This window comes from Melospiza georgiana, chromosome Z (assembly GCF_028018845.1).
Source record: "Melospiza georgiana isolate bMelGeo1 chromosome Z, bMelGeo1.pri, whole genome shotgun sequence".
Classification (NCBI taxonomy): Eukaryota; Metazoa; Chordata; class Aves; order Passeriformes; family Passerellidae; genus Melospiza; species Melospiza georgiana.
The window spans coordinates 82272688-82293278 of record NC_080465.1 but is presented as its reverse complement, the minus strand read 5'-3'; the positions used below and the strand labels follow the sequence as shown (position 1 = coordinate 82293278).

At 52.8% G+C, this 20591-nt stretch overlaps 2 protein-coding genes across 3 annotated transcripts in view; one reads left to right on the top strand and one right to left on the bottom strand.

Annotated features, from left to right (window-relative positions):
• Positions 1–20591, top strand: part of LOC131095541 (methyl-CpG-binding domain protein 2-like) — a 205244-nt gene that overhangs the window by 89907 nt on the left and 94746 nt on the right. The gene's annotated exons all lie outside the window — the stretch shown is intronic.
• ME2 (malic enzyme 2) overlaps positions 1–20591 on the bottom strand; it is a 36831-nt gene that overhangs the window by 8918 nt on the left and 7322 nt on the right. Inside the window, exons 2-12 of one of the 2 annotated variants that reach the window (XM_058043426.1) lie at positions 19344–19481; positions 9785–9918; positions 8371–8520; positions 7704–7779; positions 7178–7339; positions 6508–6611; positions 6139–6248; positions 5932–6029; positions 4975–5088; positions 4768–4888; positions 3802–3944 (exon numbers count right to left, since the gene is read on the bottom strand). In XM_058043426.1, the coding sequence (XP_057899409.1) occupies positions 3802–3944; positions 4768–4888; positions 4975–5088; positions 5932–6029; positions 6139–6248; positions 6508–6611; positions 7178–7339; positions 7704–7779; positions 8371–8520; positions 9785–9918; positions 19344–19451 (1320 nt within the window). In that variant the 5' untranslated portion in view covers positions 19452–19481. The remainder of the gene's footprint in view (positions 1–3801; positions 3945–4767; positions 4889–4974; positions 5089–5931; positions 6030–6138; positions 6249–6507; positions 6612–7177; positions 7340–7703; positions 7780–8370; positions 8521–9784; positions 9919–19343; positions 19482–20591) is intronic. The other variant, XM_058043427.1, reaches the window with a different exon arrangement.

Here is a 20591-nt window from a genome sequence, read left to right as displayed (position 1 = left end):
GGCACAGAGAGAGCCTGGAGCCACCAGGAGCGGGGCACGGACAGAGCCTGGAGCCACCAGGAGCTGGGCACAGACAGAGCCTGGAGCCAGCGGGAGCGGGGCACGGACAGAGCCTGGAGCCAGCGGGAGCTGGGCACGGACAGAGCCTGGAGCCACCAGGAGCTGGGCACGGACAGAGCCTGGAGCCAGCAGGAGCGGGGCACAGACAGAGCCTGGAGCCACCAGGAGCGGGGCACAGACAGAGCCTGGAGCCACCAGGAGCGGGGCACGGACAGAGCCTGGAGCCACCAGGAGCTGGGCACAGACAGAGCCTGGAGCCAGCGGGAGCTGGGCACGGACAGAGCCTGGAGCTAGCGGGAGCTGGGCACGGACAGAGCCTGGAGCCACCAGGAGCTGGGCACAGACAGAGCCTGGAGCCAGCGGGAGCTGGGCACGGACAGAGCCTGGAGCCAGCGGGAGCTGGGCACGGACAGAGCCTGGAGCCAGCAGGAGCCAGGGGCCACAGGGGACATGGGGCACTGATCACCCTGCCCTGAGCAGGGGACATCGGGCACAACCGGATGCTTGGAGGGACTGACACGTGAAGCCCTGCAGTGTTAACCCTTTCCAGCACCCTGTGCAGGATGCAGTGCTGCTCTGTTAACCCTTTCCAGCACCACTGCCGTGCTGCTCTGTTAACCCTTTCCAGCACCACAGCCACAGGGACTCTGCAATGAGCAATGGGCACTGCCAGAGCAGGCTGGAGCACAATAAAAGGTCACTTTCTTACTGGAGAGTGTGGGGTTAGAGGGAGGAACCGCTGTGTCAGACTGCTGCTGCTGCTGCTGCTGCTGAGAGCAATCAGAGCAGTGAATAACGTGGTTTGCTTATCCTTCCTTTGGAAACGATTTCAATGTGCACAAAATAGCAAAACGTCACCGAGTGTGAACCACACCCTCTAGACAAATGAGCCCCTTCTCAAGCAGTAAAGCCAGTGAAAGTAAAAAAAAAAATCTTGACTTTCTTTTGAGTAACAGGTTTAGGAACATGAGTTTAAAACCTTTAAGGCTCTCAGGAGTACTGTGTTTGAAAACAAATTACCAAAGAGGCTGGAGGCTCTGGAACTGTGTTTGGGTGTCAGGGCATACCCACGACAAGCGCCTTTTTGTGCAGGGAGCAAAGCAGATGGGTGCAGGAGGGGACAGGACCAAAAGAAAAAGCAATTAAAAGGCAGCAGAAACCCTCAGAACACACAGGGGCATCGACAGCCTTTCACAGGTGCCATCTAGCGGGAAAAAACGAGGAACGAAAGGTTAGGGTGGCGTCTTTGTTTCCTTGGTGCCTCTGGGGCAGCCGGAGACGCCCCCCAGGCAGGGTGAGGCTGTCCCCGAGGCCTGGGGACACGCGGGGCGACAGCTCTGATCCCCGACAGCCTGACAGACTGCACCAGCTGCAGAGTTCCACAGAGCCACACAGCAGTCAGGCTCTGGAGCCCGTCCCCAGGTAATCACTGCATCTCCAAGGGAAAACACATTCTGAGGGGCACGCTGAGGGCATCTCAGAGAACCAGAGAGCACCGTGGGAACAGACAGCTGGGGCGGCTGCAGGATTTATTATATATAAATTATATATAAATATATAAACATTGCAGAATTTATGAGTAAGGACTGGAACAAAGCTACACCAGCTCCTTGACTGACCAGCAGTGCTCAATTGTCCAAATAACCCACATGCACAAGTAACTGGGAACACGGAAAATCATTAATAAAAGAGCATGCATATCCAATACAGGAAAAAACCCAAATGTCTCCTCTCCACTGGGCTCAAAGTTTGCAAACAGCACTGTGCTCTTCCAGCTCCTGACTCAGGGAGCCCCTGCCCCTGAGAGGGACAGCCGGGGTGAGGGCCAGCTCCTCGGGCTCAGCACTCAGCATGGCACACTCTGCCTCCTGCCCTAAAACACCTCTTCATCTGCTGGTGTTCCATCATAATGCAGGCAAAAACCAGGCTGGCTCCCCCTCTAACTGTGCTCCTGGCTCCTGCGGCTAGAGATGGCAGCAGTTTTTACATTTATTTATGCCAACTGAAGTCTTGCCTGCACAACTAGCTCCTGTTTACCTTCTATCCAAGATACTGGAATTTATTTATTTACTGGAAACTGAAACACTGCCCAGCTCACTGCTCTGGTTAATGCAAGATATCTGAGAGATATTAAACCACCTTAATTTACAAGTGTGTCCAGGGAACGGAGCTGGGAAGGGGCTGGAGCCCCAGGAGAGGCTGAGGGAGCTGGGCAGGGGCTGGGCCTGGAGCAAAGGAGGCTCAGGGGGGCCCTTGTGGCTCTGCACAGCTCCTGACAGGAGGGGACAGCCGGGGGGAACAGGGACAGGAGCAGAGGGAACGGCCAGGACAGGCTCAGGGTGGACAGGAGGGAAAATTTCTTTACCTAAAGCTCTGCCAATTCCTGGCCGAGCTGCCCAGGGCAGTGGTGCAGTCCCCATCCCTGTAGGGGTTTAAAAGCCATGTGCATGTGGCACTTGGGGACATGGGACAGTGGTGGCCTTGGCCGAGCTGGGCAATGGTTGGACCCGATGGCCTTGGAGGGCTTTTCCAGCCCAGATGATCCTACTGATAAGAGATAAGATGCAGACTTTGCTCAGAGGCTGCTAGAGCAGGGCTCCTGGAGCAGCAATTCCCTGAGCTGGCAGCCCCAGGAGTGCGGGCCAGAGTGCGGGTGTCACACGGGGACAGCAGAGGGCCACCCTGGCAGGGGGACACTGCCACTGCCGGGGCTGCCTGTGACGCTGGGCCCCGTGGGCAGCGCAAGGCAGGAGCTCAGTCTGCAGCAGCAGACAAGGAGAGCTCTCCACCCACCCATTTTCACACACCACTCACTTGGTTTGGGGCTGCATCAAAATAAGAGAAAGAGAAAAGAATGAGAGCCCCCAAAAGCCGCAAGACAGGACCGGCACAGGGATGCCAGCAGCTGCTCAGAGCCCCAGGGTGCTGCTGTGTCTGCCCCACCTCCCTCCCCGTGGGCTCTCTGCAGGGCCTCCCAGCCTGGCACAAAAACCCACACAGAGCTACAAAATATTACTGGCTTCACAAGGCTGGGATGTGCTGCTGGGATAACGGTAGGGCTATTAAGGAAAAGCCACCCCAAACCCCTGAGTGCCAGCCCTGCAGGACGCAGTGGCCCAGGGCAGGGTGCAGAACCAGGAGCGTTTGCTCCTGGCTGACTCATTCCAGCACCTGCTGGTGCCAGGGTGCCAGACACAGCCGCTGTGGCAGGGACACGGGCCACCCCTACCCGGGGACACGAGGGGACAGAGGCCACCCTGCCTGGGGACATGAGAGCCCCAGGGCCACTGCTGGTGGCACCTGCGGGACTGGTGCAAGCCCCACTCCTGCCCTGCTCCAAGGACTCTCTCAGCCATTGCATGGCAAAGCTTGCACTGAGTCCCTACCGCGAGGCCAACAGGCTTCATTAAAACACAAACTAATTAAAAATAGCCGTGAGAAACAAGAGTTAATTGATCACAGCCATCTAACAGTACCGATGCTCCTTCTCTAAAAAAAGCAGTAACAAGACTCAGGCTACTTTAAGCTTTGCAAAAGCTAAAAACCACCTAAAAAGTTCCCTACAAATCCAGACCTCTTTTCCCACCAGCCCCATTGACTGTTGCCAGAAGGGGAGGAAGAGCTGCGTTCTCACAGCCCTGAGCCCAAGCAGTGAGAGAACAATCCAAGCCCTGGTGCTCAGGCAGTCCCCAGCGGGGCAATCCCAGCAGGGCAGAGCAGCCCCAGCCCGGGCTCACCCACCTCTGTCAGCGTGTAGGCCTCCTCTGCCGTGCACTCGGCCTTGGCCGTGGGGTTGCTCAGGGCAAATACGATGGGCCGCTCGTTGATGGAAGCCATGGCTTTGAGCACGTCCGGGGTGAAGAGACGCCCTGCCCCAGCCACGCCTGGGGAGAGGGAACACACAAGGCACAGTCACGGCTGGCAGCCCCGGGCAGGGACAGCCAGCCCACCCCGCGCCCAGGGCAGCCCTCAGCCTCCCCCAGGCACAGCTCCTCTGGCACGGAGATGGAGCCAGGCACGGCTCCTGCCTGGCTGGCACCCACCATTTCCACAGCAGCATCTCCTCAGCGTGCTCCAGAAGCCTACTTCACCCTAGTTTTTGGTATTGATGACTACAAGGAACACGGTCCTGGATAAGCAAGAGGGAATTCCAGGTGCTCTGTGGATGATTCATCCCTGCAATGCACACCTGGAACCGGTGCTCCTGACCACACCCAAACCCAGAGGTACAAACACACAGCTATGATGTATTTGTGCACTGCCTAAAAACCCCTCTCCTTTTCCAAATAAATCACGTGCCAGGGAAACTGCAGTCACAGCAGGAAATACCTGTAATCCTCTCTGCCCTCTGCAGATAGCCACAGCTGTAAATACCCACAGCTGCCAGTGACCCCAGAGGCGCTGGTGATCTGCAGCATGGAACTGCTGCTTCCAGCTGAGCTGCTGGCAGAGCCTGACCACAGGGGGGACTGCAGAGGGTCAGAAAACACCCACACAACTACAGTTAGGGAACTCCTGAGGGATGGTTGTGGCTGCTCTCTGTCACTAAGGACACAAGGCTCAGAATGTTCAAGTAGAAAATTGACCTCACATTTCCATGTTTTTTACATCAGCAGAAATGCAGCTGGCTGTCACCAAGCTGCCCAGAACCCTGATAACAAATTAAAGGCAGTAAAAAGCCAGATACAGAAAACTGAGCTCACTCACCGATGATAGCTGAAGGCCGAAGTACATTCACTGCCTCTACAAATGTCTTTGGTATGGCTATGTCCTTTGGAGCCCTGTGGGCAAACGGCTCCTGGTGGGGATCCGCCTTCTGCTCCCGGCCCTGCAGGAGAGCAGAGGTTCCTCTGTGACGGGAGGGCAAGGCAGGGCTCACCCGTGCTGGGCACCCCAGGCGTGCTGCGGGCCTACCTGCACCAGCAGGCCATGCTTGTCAAACATCCACACTCTCCTGGAGGCCTCCTCGTGGGAAACACCCCTTTCCATCATGGCCATCACAATGAGGTTGGCGATTCCCAGGGCGGCCTGGCGGCGAAAGGACTCGCGTTGGTGACAGGGCACACGAGAGGTCAGCCCTCAGAGCCCACAGAGCCCCTCGGGGAGCTGCTCCGAGGCACAGCAAGCGTCTCCCAGTGTGGGGCAGCCCCCTGGCAGCCCTGCAGGCAGGACAGCAGGCACAGCTCGCCCAGGGTGTGAGCTGCGCCGGCCCAGCCTGGCAGGGACAGGGTGCCCAGCCCTCCTGCCACCCTACCAACCCGTGCTGCGTGCCCCGTGCTCCCAGCCTGGCTCCTGCCCCTGGCAGGGCTGGCAGAGGGCAGCAGGAGCCTGGGCTGGCCCCTGTCCCCCCCCTGGCAGGAGAAATGAGGCACAGCAGGCCAATTACTGCCACCAGCGCGTTCCCAGATGGAGAACTTCTCAGATAATTAAGTCATTTTGTCAGCACCACAGGAGCAATTGCGCTGATGCACCGAGAAGCACAGGGCTGCTCCTGGCACTGCAGCACCAGTAACTGGTGCCTGCTGCAAACTGAATCAATCACCTTGCTGGGAAGAACTCCCTGTACTTCCCTCCGGTGCTATAAAAATCAACAACATGGTCTCACCACACCATGATTTTATGGTGAGTCTCCCTTCAAATACACAGAATCCCTGGTGCTTCCTTCGAGGCCGTGCAGGGAAATGAAGAATGTGAGTCCCTGCAAATGTTAAACACCTTTCATACAGCCCTGTTTAGGGCTTTCTGCTAATGCATTTCAGCCGGCCTTGCATGAAAAGCTCTGCAATGGAGTTCAGAGAAGGCAAAACTCCATGATGAGAAAATACACATTTTAAATGTCTCTTGCTGCTCTGGGCCCTTAAGAGGACTCACCTCTCCTGCTCCAAGGAACAGCACTTTCTGGTCTGTGAGTGGTTTCCCAGTGGCTCTCTGGGCTGCCAGCAGTCCTGCCAAGGCCACTGAGGCTGTCCCTGTGAGAGCAGAGCAAATCTGAGGGCAGCTGAACACGCCTCCATGGCAGGCTGTGGCTCTGGGAAGAGTTCCTGCAGGGATGTTCGGGAACACAAACAAAGGGTGTACCTTGGATGTCGTCGTTGAAGGTGCAGTACTTCTCCCTGTACTTCCTCAGGAACCGGAAAGCATTGTGGTTTCCAAAGTCCTCAAACTGGATGAGCGTGTTCTGGCCATACCTACAGGGGATGGCAAACACCCCAACGCTGCACAGAGGCAGGGGAGAGCAGCAGGGCTGCACGCCATCCCTCATCTGCGCAGCAGGCTGTCCTCAGGAGAGCCCAGCAGCGCGGTCCCTGCTCCGCGCCTCGCACAGATAACCCAGGCAGCCCCAGGGCCACCGGGGAGGGACAGACACACAGCAGGGACGGACACGCAGCCTGCCCCGGCCTCTGGTGGCTGACGAAGGACAGCTGTGAGGGCCGCTCTGTGCCCTACCTGTCCGTGATGGCCTCCATGAACTCGTCGATCAGGTCGTCGTAGACCTGCGAGCGGTCCCTCTTCTGGTAGAGCCCCATGTAGAAGGGATCCTTCAGCAGGGTCTGCAGGAGCGAGCCGGGGAGAGGGCAGGTGAGTGCCCTCGCCAGGGCACAGCCAGCACAGCCCTCACCCGGGACGCTGCAGGCACACAGCACCACAGCAGGGCCCGGTGATCTCAGCCGGCTGCATCAATACTGCGAGCAATAAACTGCTTCAATAAATCTAATTCCCATTCCCAGCTTCTTAAAAGTCAGCTCAAAACTGACTGCCTATTTTGCAGCAGTGTTCCACCACCCCAATTACTTCCAGATGCGCCCTTTCATGGACAAATCAATGGGCACTTTTAAATCACTGTACAGTGAACTCCAAACCTTTTACCCTTTGCATAAAATATTTGGGTTTATCTTAAATAACAATGCTCAAAAAAAACAGGAAAACCCTAGAATCCTGTAACTCCCTTTTCCAGGAACTCTTCCACTGCACCCTTTTCTCCAGGCAGGGTTGGGCTGTGTTTGCCCCAATCCTGGGGTTCTCCTCCCTTTTTGGGGGCATTCCTTTTGAGCACATTCCTCAGTTATAGTAGGGAACGTTTTTTTAAAAATACCCCATTTTCACAGAGGTAACTCACTGTGTTATCAGTCCCAACGTCGATGCACACAGGCAGGCATTTATCTGGGTGTATCCCTGCACAGGCTGTGTACAAACACAGCTTTCCCACTGGAATCCCCATCCCGTACACCCCCAGGTCTCCAAGACCCAATATTCTTTCTCCATCAGTGACCACAACAGCCTGATGGAAAAAAAAAAAAGCAAAAAAAAAAAAGCAGGTCAAATCATACACGAACACTGAAATTTATGAAGATTAGATCAATAGCAGCTGTGTTTTTTCCCCAGGTGAAAATTGAGGTAAGTTTGCACAGTCAAACAAAGAACAGATCATGAGGAATATTTTCCTCAACCCATAAATCTCACATTTAGGGTGAAACATTTATCTTCAAGATGTGCATTACCTCAATGAGCTGCATTCTGCCAGCATCACTAAAGAGCCAGAATGCATTACTTAATATTTATGTTTCCATCAGATACTAGTAAATCTCAAAAGACTCAGCTGAGATGGAATAACAATTAGAAACTAAATCACACCATGACCGTACCTTCACGTCGTTCTCTGGCCAGTTGTTCACGATTGACCTTATGTGGCCTCTGTCTGAGATGGAAATAAATAATCCCCTGAAAGAAAAAAAAAAAAAAAAACCCACAAATCAGAAATATTTTGTGGGTGACAATTAGAAATATGACCTTGCTTTTGTAAAACTAAATACCAAACAGGACAATTTAAAATTCAAAGCCTTACAGCTGCTGAAATAAATGGCTCTAAGGACAATATCTGTTCCTGTCCCAGGGCAGGGACCTGAGGAACCCACCTGAAGCAGCCCTCCGCAGCAGAGCTGAGGGTGATGTCCATAAAGCCCTTTCAATCTACACTCCCTTCCAGAGGCCCTGTCCTGACACACATCCTCAGAGCCACAGAAGCGACCCAGATAGCTGAAGAGATAACCCTGGAATTACAGAGCTGTGGCACTTGGAAGAGCTGGAAATGGTGCTGAAGCCCTGCACTTGGGAATATTTATGCGACCCATCTCCATGTGTGCTTCCAAACATTCTGTTTCTCAATACACACTGCGTCCTGAGATAGATTTTAACAAACGTTTACTGCCCTGACGCGGCACTAGCTGCACCAGGATGAAAATGACACAAACCACTTCTAAATCTCGGGTGAGAAGGCAGAGGAAAGGACAAAAGCAGCGTGTGTGGCCTCACTTTGGTCTCCTGAAGATGTGTCCGTACTGGGAGCAGGCCAGCCCCACGGTGGGCGTGTACACGATGGGCATCAGCCGCTCGATGTCGTCCTGCAGCACCCTGTAGAAGAGCTTCTCGTTCCTCTCCTGGATGCCCATGATGTAGATGTACCTGCAATTAACCAGCACAAGGAGAAACACCCCTGGCTGCGTCCCGCTCTGCGTTCCCTCAGAAAGGCCCTGTCCCGGAGTCAGGCTGGGAGCGCCAGGGGAAGCTGGGAGGAGAGCAGCAGCGAGATGGAGGTGCTGGGGGGACACCCTGTGTGTGTGCTGGCAAGGGAACAATGACAAATGTGACTAAAGACAGACCGGGGATTTACTGGATTTACTGCAGGGAGTCTCAGCACCCTTGTACACAAAATTACAGTGAAATAATTTTCCATCCAGAAGATGTGAATCCCAGCACCAACACGCACGTGCAGCAAACTGAGCCCTACCACAAGGCTCACTCTGAAGGACTTACGTGGGGGTGTAAATTAAATCTGAATATCTGCAAGTTTACCCACCAATCTGCTGTGTATCAACCCACACCCTGTCCTGCTGACCCAACAACATGAAGATAATGAATTTGCAATCTGCCTCAGGCCACAGCAGCTGGGCACTCGGCCAATACACATGACAGGACTGCTTTGGACCAGCAAGGGACATGCTGTGGATTTAAGAGCCATCTCTCAGTTCTGATGAGAACAAAAGAGCTTTGATGTGGTCCAGCGAGCCCCAAGCCATCCCAGTTCTCCTCCCGCCTGTGGGAGACTGTATTTTCACAGGCAGAGATACACAAAGATTGTGTGAAAACAGTAACGGGATGCTAAAATCATGGCATCCGAAAAATAAAACACAGCTAAATCCTTTGCAGTTCACCAAACCAGTGTGTTAAGTAATAAAATACATAAAAAAATACACATTATGAGACTTAAAATTCTACTCTCGTAGTTCCCTTTTAGCAGTAACTACTGCGTATGTTAAACACTGTTTTTGGTATCTCAAACGCTCAGTTTACCTTCATTATCACATATTTTTACAGACTGGGCAGAATGCCACCTGCTGTGCTCTAACCACCTGCTACTCCATCTTACCCATCACAGAAATACGTGTGACAGGCTGCAGGCAGGTTTGCAGCTTCGTTACTGATTTTCACACACTCTCTTTTGCTGCTTCATGAACTTGGAATATTAAAAAAAAAAAAGGTAAAATAAAAAAAGCTTCCCAACCTCATTTGGCTGCGGGATGAAAGCAAATGAAAGCAGCACCCAAGAACTGAAACCCCAGCGGAGGCCCTGGAAAGTTTGGTTGCCCCCAGACAGTATTTTCCCATTTCCATCCCATTTCCAGCCCCGCTATTCCCGCCGGCTCGCACCACGGGACACAGTGCTTACTTCTCCAGGGGGTCAGTCATTTTTGCCAGGTTCTTGTGGAAGCGCAAGGCCTGGATGTCCTGTGTCTCTATCTTGGGAGGCAGGAGTCCCTGCAGGCCCAGCATCTGCCGCTCGTGCAGGGTGAAGGCCATGCCCTGGAAGGAGAGGCCAGCACAACCATCATTCCTGCCCGGAGCCCCTCCTGGGGCTCTCCTCGCCTTCGGGGCCACTGCTCTCCACCCACACTGCCAGACCTTGCCAGATCCGGATCTGACTGTCCTCTGTGGGGCTGGAGAGCAGCGCAGGGGGGCTGCTGCTAAGGGGTTAAAGGTGAAACAACAGCTGCTCTTGCAATTGTTCCACTGCCACCCAGGCTGGTCCCTGCAGTCACACACAGTACCTGCAGCTCAGATTTTTATCTCAATTGCTCCATTTGCTGCTTTTCTCAGTAACACAGCCTGATGCCCAAGTCACCGAACTGCCCTAATGCTCCTATTAAGATCACAGTCCAACCCAAATACTTCATTTTCACTTAGGGGTGGATCTAATCCATTTGTCTGCTACCAAAAGCCTCATAGGTAGCAAATTAGAAGAGTTCACCTGCAAAAACCTCCCCCTCTTCTCCATTCGGGAGAGCGGTCAGAGTTTAAATTTATTGCTATTTAAATACTAATTTGAACTGTTTCTCAACCTTCAGATTCTAACTGCCAAGCTAAAAAAAAAAAAAAAAAAAGCAAAAAAAAAATCTTTCTAAGGTTTATGCCTTGTAATTACACTCCAAATTCCTCCTGCCCTCAGAAAGGTCAGAGAATCAGATGATCCTTGTGGAGGGGTCCCACAAAGATCATCCGTGTTCAGCTCCTCAACTGACAAGAAATAAAAATCAGTACTTTTCCCTTGACAGTAAAGGCATTAATTCAGATTAGAATACAAATATTTTCACCTCGGCTTATATGAGAACAGACTCTTCACAGGTGTCTGTAGAACCCATACCCATTAACAAAAATTCCTAAAAATAGTCCAGTTGTAGTGTAATCCATCATAGCCAAATAGTTTCTAAACAAAACTCCTTAGAGAAAAAAAAAACCATCGTTAAATAATTACTATTTTTACATTATTTTTCTCTTTCCTGTTTAGGTCGTATTTAATATTGGTTGTTTTGACTACATTGACCAAAGCAATCCACCTGCTCTTCTGTACTGATTCTACACTATGCTCTACAGTAATAAAATACTTGAAGAGCTAGAAAGCAAGAAAAAACAACACAAACCCAAAACCTTCAGTGTTTTGCCCTCTTGCAGAAAATATCAAGTATTTAACCGTAAAATGAATCTGATTTTCTCTGTATTTATTTTCATGTCTGCCAACCTTTCATGCAATAGATTTGACACTAAATACTGATTTCAATTTAACCCTTCACTACTAGAACAGCAGAGCTTTTCCACAAGTAGTCAGGAGTCACTTACAAACCACTGTTTTCTTTCCCAGTCTAACTGTTATTCTTCAGTATTCTTCCAATACTAAATACAAATACATTTCAGATGACGTTTCATTCTTTAAGTTTTTAACATTGCTGCTGGTTTTTTGATTTCTAATTTTGATTTCTAATTTTTGTTTGGTTGTTTATTTTTGGTGGGGCGCAGCTTTAGCCACTTCAGTGGTATTTTTTTCCAAACACTGACCTGAACAACCCAACATTTCCACAAAGAACACAAGCATGTAAACAGAGAGAAACTGACACGAGAGAAGAACCCACAGAATCACACTCTGGGTGCCACAGAGGTTTTTCCTGTGTTGCAAAGGATTAGTTCCACTCCTGCGTCCTTCACGAGAAATACGAATTCTCTGCGAGCAGAAATGCAAGCTCCACACGAACTCCTCTCAGCTATCTTCCCTTTTCCTCGACAGCCCTGGCGTGCTGCCATCAGCAGTTTAATGCCTTTAAAAGCAGCTAAATGCCCCCAAAAGCAGCCCTTTCCCACACAAACTGCTGGCAGTGCCGGTGGCTCGGGCCCCCAGGCCGAGCAGGGCTGGCAAACATTTGCAGGATGTTGACTTTTACTCCAGACAACACAGAAACACAAACGGTGCCAAAACATTTACAGTGCTTAGAGGAAGAAGAAGAGGAAGGGAAGAAGGAGTTCAGTCTCTGGCCAGCAAGGCCACTGGGGTTTGCAGCCTGGGGAAGTGGCCCTGGCTGCACTGACACCTCACTGTGACCCCAGAGAAACAGCTCACGGCCAAACCTACATCCTCCCCTGCAGAAAGCCTCGAGTCCTGAAAAACCACACCCACAAGGTTACAATCTCTGCTATTACCACGACACCAGAATGTGGCTTTCCCCACTTCCCTGCAGAGGGGAACCCGTGTCCTTACAACACCTGGGCCCCAGTAACGCCCGGGAGCCCTGGGCTTAGCTCCACGCAGAACAGACACCCATCTTTATTCAGTTTATTCTCACTCTTTCCTGTCGGCAGGGATCTAGCTGGGCAATGTCTCTGGAGTTACAATAACATCAAACACGATGAATTTTTAAGTGACACTAAGTACTTTCAGCTGTTGATTTACATGACAATTACATCTTACCATGCTGAAAGAGGCTTTAATTTCTGCCTAGGCCTAAATCAGGAATCAGAATGACATCAGCCTTCACACAGAAAATCAGCCCTTGCTCCAACTGCATAAGAACAAGTTTAGTCCAGAGCAGTGAGATAAAACCCCCGAGTCCTTCTAACACTTGCAGTATCTTTGTCCATGACCATGAGCTTGTTTTGGACTTGGATTTGGATGTGGATTTGGGATTGCTCTGCAGCATCTCCCAGGATGGAGCTGCAGTATCAAACACCCAGCAAAATTCCAGCCAGCCCCAAAAGATCAGGGGGCACAGCCAGAGCCAGGGATCAGGGGGCACAGGGGATCAGGGGCACAGCCAGAGCCAGGGGATCAGGGGCACAGCCAGAGCCAGGGGATCAGGGGCACAGCCAGAGCCAGGGGATCAGGGGCACAGCCAGAGCCAGGGATCAGGGGCACAGCCAGAGCCAGGGGATCAGGGGGCACAGGGGATCAGGGGCACAGCCCAGGGGATCAGGGGCACAGCCAGAGCCAGGGGATCAGGGGCACAGCCCAGGGATCAGGGGCACAGCCAGAGCCAGGGGATCAGGGGCACAGGGGATCAGGGGCACAGCCCAGGGGATCAGGGGCACAGCCCAGGGGATCAGGGGCACAGCCAGAGCCAGGGATCAGGGGCACAGCCCAGGGGATCAGGGGCACAGCCCAGGGGATCAGGGGCACAGCCCAGGGGATCAGGGGCACAGCCAGAGCCAGGGATCAGGGGGCACAGCCCAGGGGATCAGGGGCACAGCCCAGGGGATCAGGGGCACAGCCAGAGCCAGGGATCAGGGGCACAGGGGATCAGGAAGCACATCCAGAGCCAGGGATATGAGGGAGATGTCTCAGCCCACGCAGCCGGCACCGATTGCTCAAAGGCACACAGGAACCCACACCTAAGGCCCAAGCTCACCCAGCTTTCCCCGGGATTAAGAGCTTAAGCAGTCCCACAGCGTGGGTGTAAGCAGCAGGATCACTGTTTGCAGGCTGGTGTCCTCTCCCCAGGCGCTGCGTGCTGACTTTCACTGCCATCAGCCTCCTTAATCCCCTTCTCAGCTCAGGACAAGCAGGGGTCGTCCCCAGGCCAGCACAGACGAAGCAGGGAGCGCGTCCAGGAGGGAGCCCAGCACTCCTCAAAGCCCACAGATTAATTAATTAACACTCCACGGACAAATTCACTGCCACGAAAACAACCTTCTGCTGGGAGGGGGAGTGAAAAATGCTACTGGAGTGAAACGTTGATGCTGTTTTAGTTAAGACAAGCTCACGCTGAGCCACCATGAACTTCAGTCCGCAAACTCTGGCACTGGGACTTCGCAGCAACTGGGCTCCATCACACAAAGCCCCTGCTGCTATAAATACCAGCACACACAAATGCCAGCTGCGTGCCTTGCCTGGAGCAGCCTGGATGCTGCAAGCAGGATTTTTATAGCACCACTGAGTAAGTAATTCTGAGGGGTTTCCAAGCAGAGAAGTAGTAGTGGTGGTAAGTCTTCCCCGCCTGCAGTCTTGCAGCCACATCTATGAGAGTGTACTTTTAACCAACCATAAACGCCCTCATAGACAGCAAAAACCCCATCCAGGGATCCTGACAAAGACGTACACACAGTTTATATCCAAACACGCCACTGCTGGGAAAATTAGTTATCCATGAGATTTAAAAAATGCTTTCCTTGTAACTCCTAGTAATCGTTTGAACAGATTCAGCAGGGAGCCCAGCCTTTGAAGCAGCATCATAAACATCTTGAAAACAAAGTAGATCTTATGTTGGATTGTGGGCTGCTTCCCTTGACTTTGCTCCCTTGGGCTAAACACGAAGTTCACTATTGCACAAGATGCCTTCAGTGGAAATTAATAAAGTTCATTCATAAAGTTCATTGTATAAGAATCAAAGGTGTCTTTGCTATCTCTAGCAGAGAATAAAAGTTTATGAGAACAGAAAACCTCTCCTGATTTCCTTCCTCCTTCATTTTTAAACTGGATTCTCTCCCTTTGTTCTCCCAGAGCAGCGGTCTGTACCCCGGTGGGTGTGTCTGGCACAGCAGGGCAACGCACAGTGACAGTGACACAGCCCGGATCCCATGGCATCTCCAGGCACAGGTGCCACCAGGCAATGCCCTGTGACACAGCCCGGATCCCATGGCATCTCCAGGCACAGGTGCCACCAGGCAATGCACAGTGACACAGCCCGGATCCCATGGCATCTCCAAGCCTTTTCCCAGCCCTTCTCTCCCCAGGCAAAGGTGGCCCCAGCTCCTGGACCCCTCTGCGCGGCAGAACAGGCACCACTGTGGGCTGGCTGATGACCCACGCTGAGCCAGCCCACAGCAGCTGGGGCAGCTGGAAGCACTCCCCTGCAGGAGAGGGGAAAGCCAGGAGCAGACAGGCTCCACTCCCTGCCAAGGACGTGGCCCAGCCCCTCCCAGAGCTGCCCACTGCAAGTCCTGAGCACTGTGATTGCAATGGCATCCCTGGGGACGTCTCTTTAGCTGTTGCTTTTCCAGCTGAGCAGATGTGGAGAGCTGCTCCTGCTCTCCCCAGGGCCATTGATCCCACAGTGGTGTAACACCCCCCGGCAGTGCCCTTCCTCCATCCCCAGCCCAGCACAACACCTGGGCCAAGGTAAACGAGGCTGGATATCCTCCCACCACCTTTGGCACCTGGTTACAGATTAAACAGCTCCGTGTGCCCAGGTGGAACTCCTCCTGACAGCACACAGATCTCGGGGGAGCTGATGAAACCTGCAGGTGCGTGCAGCCCCTCTGTATCCAAACCGCCTGGGCAGGACACAGACCTGCAGTGGGACTTTTGGGCTGGGGGCCTGTGCTCAGTTTCTGTCATTTTCCTGCCTTCTGGGGTCTTTCCTCCTCACTGATCACAAACTGACAGCAATGTACTGATAGCACTGCACTTCTTAGCAGCCATCACCATCTGCATTCCCTCCCCACATCCTGTTCATCCTGGCTTCTCCAGGAAGGCACAGGGGCACTGCGTATTCCATGCCCTGGCTGCTCAACACAGCTGGATAAGCCAAAATCTAAAATGTATTAAAATAAATTAAATGTGTCAAACCAGCACGGTGAGAAAGGGCAGCGCAAGGGAGCATCTGCTTTTACATCTTCAAGCTCATACAATCCTTTGTTTACACTCTCTTGTGCTATCCCTTTTATTTTGTCAAAATAGCTTTGACTTTGGCTGAGTTTTTTTCTGTTTATTTTTTATTCTGAATTGGAAATGTACTGTTAGGGTATTTCCTATAAGTCAGTGAGGTGATGTTTACAAGTTCGCTAAAAAAAATCGTCTCCTTATGCAAAGGGAAATTTATCACAGTTTCTGGAAGTATTCTGGAAGCCATGCACGAAAACAAATTGGGCTGAAAAAGCTGTGAATGAACACAGATGAAACTGTGAGCAAAATATGAGAAGATGACCACCTGCGTGAAAGATAAGAAACTGGTAAAATTCCTCAGGATCAGTCTGGGATTATTAACCTGCCACCAGTGAATGTTTCTTTAATATTTATCATGCATTTTCATGTACATATCTATTGCCATTCCAGGCAGACACATGCACACAAATATGTGCATGTATAAATCCTAAAGGTACCTGCTGAAGCCAGAATTGTGAGAGGTACTGTCAGTGCAGGAGGAGTTTTTGGACACCATCAGGAATTTCCCCATGGAAAGGGAGGTCGGGAACTGGAACTGCCCAGGGAGGGTTGGAGTGCCCATCCCTGGAGGTGTGCAAGGAGGGCCGGGACGAGGCACTGAGTGCTCTGGGCTGGGTGACAAGGTGGGGATCGGGTGACAGGCTGGACTCGATGGCTGGGAGGGCTTTTCCTACCCCAGGGATTCTGTGATAACCTAACAATCCCGAGGAAGAGTCACGGAAAACTGGGTAATGGGACCCACAGGACAAAATACCATCACCCTTCTTCACCAAAATAACCAACCGAAATAACCAACTGAAGTACAGAAAGTGTTGCCAACTATGCAGTGACAAATTTTCTGCGAGGCACAGAAAACAAACACGCAGATAACATTACAGGTCATGTATTTCCAGTGGAGACAGGAACACTCTGATGGCACTCCACGTGGCAGAGCACGGAAGAACAAGCCCTGCCCCATCTGAAGCCCTGCACCATATCAGTAATGATTTAATTGCCAGCACTAAACCAGGGAGATTGTCCTCACAGTGCTCCAAGCAAGCTGGAAATGCTGCCTGGGCACAGCAGGGACCCCCAGCAGAACTGAATATGCTGGGGCCAATTAACTGCACTGGGAACCCTGTCGGGGAGCAGCAGCCACACAGCACAGGGCTCTGATGCAGGAGCGTGCCACAGCAGCTGCTGGCCCAGAGATGCTGCTCACTGCCTCTCTGAGCCACCCTGGCAATCAACACCTCCAATCTGCCCTTCAAACACCAAAACCCAAACCAGCTGGGGTGGCTGCGCGTCCACCTGCAACACACAGCTCAGGGTGGGCAAGAAAGGAAACACACACAGCCCAACACACAGCCCAACACACAGCTCAGGGTGGGCAAGAAAGGAAACACACACAGAGCCCAACACACAGCCCAACACACAGCTCAGGGTGGGCAAGGAAGGAAACACACACAGAGCCCAACACACAGCCCAACACACAGCTCAGGGTGGGCAAGAAAGGAAACACACACAGAGCCCAACACACAGCTCAGGGTGGGCAAGGAAGGAAACACACACAGAGCCCAACACACAGCTCAGGGTGGGCAAGAAAGGAAACACACACAGCCCAACACACAGCTCAGGGTGGGCAAGAAAGGAAACACACACAGCTCCACACACAGCTCAGGGTGGGCAAGGAAGGAAACACACACAGAGCCCAACACACAGCTCAGGGTGGGCAAGGAAGGAAACACACACAGAGCCCAACACACAGCCCAACACACAGCCCAACACACAGCCCAACACACAGCCCAACACACAGCTCAGGGTGGGCAAGAAAGGAAACACACACAGCTCAACACACATCTCAGGGTGGGCAAGAAAAGAAAAGCACACAGCTCCACACACAGCTAAGGACTGGCAAGAAAAGAAAAACAACTGTAAGAGAAAAACCTGCTCCAGTGGCAAAGAGCAACAGATAAGTTTGCACAAGGGTGAGGGCTGGTTCCTGCCCCTGATGCTGTCCTTCTGCAGCTCTTGCTTTAGGGACACGTGCCTTAGGGGAGGCCAAACGTTCTGCAGGGTTGATAGAGGATGTAAAAATTAAATCTAATCAAGTAAAGCATGATAACCTCAACAAGCTGACAGCAAGAAATAACACCCTTTATCTGTTTCTGTACATAGATAATATGTATATCTATCTATACACAAGTGAGGCACAAGGGGTAAAGTACTCGGTGTGTAATAAATCATTTATATCTTTGCTGAATATCCAAAATGCATTTCCATACAGATACTGCATCCAGCAGTATCACTCAGTGAGCTTTCTGATCCATTCCAACAGGCGTCAGCAGGAAGGACAGGCTGACACAGCAGAGACAAACTAATGCAGAATGGGGCTCCCTCTCACCAGTGTAACTTCTTGGAGGCATTAAAATATTCACAAAATCAATTGCCATTAACCAGAAGCTCCCTACTCCCTTCTACTCCTCAAAAAAAAATGCATTGTGCTCAGTCCAGCTGAGAATTCCAGGGTTAAAAAAATGGAAGGATATTACCACTAGAAAAACAGTAAGAAATGACCTATTGTTCTTGTTTCAGAATACTATTGCATAATCAGCATTTGGAAAAGCTTACAGGGGTTGAAGTAATTTCCATGGCCATGTCAAAGTCTCCAGAGCTCAGAAAGTCTCAAGACAATCTGATCTTGACAAATCACACCAATCTACTCTTTTCTCTTTCCCTGACACAGCAATCTCAACTTCAGTTTTGCAGTCAGCCAGTCTGCACCTTCCACAGCTCTCTGTCCCTCTCTAGGCAGCCTGGATTCATGCAGGATGGAGGCATCTTGCACTCTGCTGTCCAGGGCAGAAAGGGAAGGGTAAAATAACCCAGCTCTGCTCAGGAAATGCCCTGAGTAGAGGTAGGACAAATGTCAGATTCAGGCAGACTTGCCACCTTTCTTGACCACTTCAGACACCTTGGACCAGCCACCTCACCTGATTTCTTACCAGTTTTAATTTACACATTAATGGCTGCAAGATTCCTGAAGGCCACTACAACTCCAGTGGGGAAAAAAAAAGAGCTTGAGGATAGATTTGTGCAAACAGGAACAGTTTTGTGAAGGGAATAAAATGCTACTTTCTTAGAAGTCTGCCTAAAAGCACAGAATTAACGTGATACCTGTAGCTCCCAGTCAGCTCCCATCAAGGTTTATTTTTAGATGCTCTTTCAGACTCTGCAGAGGGATATTTCCTAGGTGATGTGGCTCAGCCCTAGCTCTCGGTGTCCCAGGAAAGGGCCAGGGCTAGGACAGAGAGGCTAACACTTCCAATGGTTAACGAATTCAGAGTTAACTCTTGCTCACTCTCAGGTAAGATCCTGCTGTCCCTGCTAAGGCTCTCCCTGGGCTCAGCAGCCCCTTGTGTGCAGCAGTGGCAGTGAGGACAGCGCCGGGCTGGCCGGAGCAGCCAGGGCAGGAGCTGCTGCCAGCCTTGCCGCTCCGCTCTGGCTGTGTCAGAGCACGGGCTAGGACAGAGAGGCTGTGTCACAGCACGGGCTAGAATCCACTTCCTACGGTGAGTGAATTCAGAGTTCACTCTTGCTCACTCTCAGGTCAGTCCCTCCTCTCCCTGCTAAGGCTCTCCCTGGCCTCAGCAGCCCCTTGAGTGCCCAGGGCAGCAGTGGCAGCGAGGACAGAGCCAGGCTGGCAGGGGCAGGAGCTGCTGCCAGCCTTGCCGCTCCGCTCTGGCTGTGTCAGAGCACAGGGGGCACAGGACCCTCAGCAGACACAGGGGAGACAGACAGACAGACGGACAGGGCACGGACCCACCTTGTTGGTGCGCGGGTTGAGCATGAGCGGCTTGCCCTTCTCCTTGGTGTGCAGGCTGCGCCGCGCCATCGCGCAGGGCGCCGCGGCCATGCGCAGTCGGGACAGCATCCTCCTCCTCCTCCTCCTCCTCCGGAGCACCTGGAGAGGCAAAGGCAGCGCTGAGGCACCCACAGAGCCCCACACACACCCAAAGGCAGCACTGAGGCACACACAGAGCCACACACACCCAAAGGCAGCACTCGGGCACCCACAGAGCCCCACACACCCAAGGGCAGCACTGAGGCACCCACAGAGCCCCACACACACCCAAGGGCAGTGCTGAGGCACACACAGAGCCCCACACACACCCAAGGGCAGCACTGAGGCACCCACAGAGCCCCACACTCCCAAGGGCAGCACTGAGGCACACACAGAGCCCCAAACACCCAAGGGCAGCACTCGGGCACACACAGAGCCCCACACACACCCAAGGGCAGTGCTGAGGCACCCACAGAGCCCCACACACACCCAAGGGCAGCACTCGGGCACCCACAGAGCCCCACACACACCCAAGGGCAGCGCTGAGGCACACACAGAGCCCCACACACACCCAAGGGCAGCACTCGGGCACACACAGTGCCCCACACACCCAAGGGCAGCGCTGAGGCACACACAGAGCCCCACACACACCCAAGGGCAGCACTGAGGCACCCACAGAGCCCCACACACACCCAAGGGCAGCACTCGGGCACACACAGAGCCACACACACCCAAGGGCAGCACTGAGGCACACACAGAGCCCCACACACCCAAGGGCAGCACTGAGGCACACACAGAGCCCCACACACCCAAGGGCAGCACTCGGGCACACACAGAGCCCCACACACACCCAAGGGCAGCACTGAGGCACCCACAGAGCCCCACACACACCCAAGGGCAGCACTGAGGCACACACAGAGCCCCACACACCCAAGGGCAGCGCTGAGGCACACACAGTGCCCCACACACACCCAAGGGCAGCACTCGGGCACACACAGAGCCCCACACACACCCAAGGGCAGCACTCGGGCACACACAGAGCCCCACACACACCCAAGGGCAGCACTGAGGCACACACAGAGCCCCACACACCCAAGGGCAGCACTGAGGCACACACAGAGCCCCACACACCCAAGGGCAGCACTGAGGCACACACAGAGCCCCACACACCCAAGGGCAGCGCTGAGGCACACACAGAGCCCCACACACACCCAAGGGCAGCACTCGGGC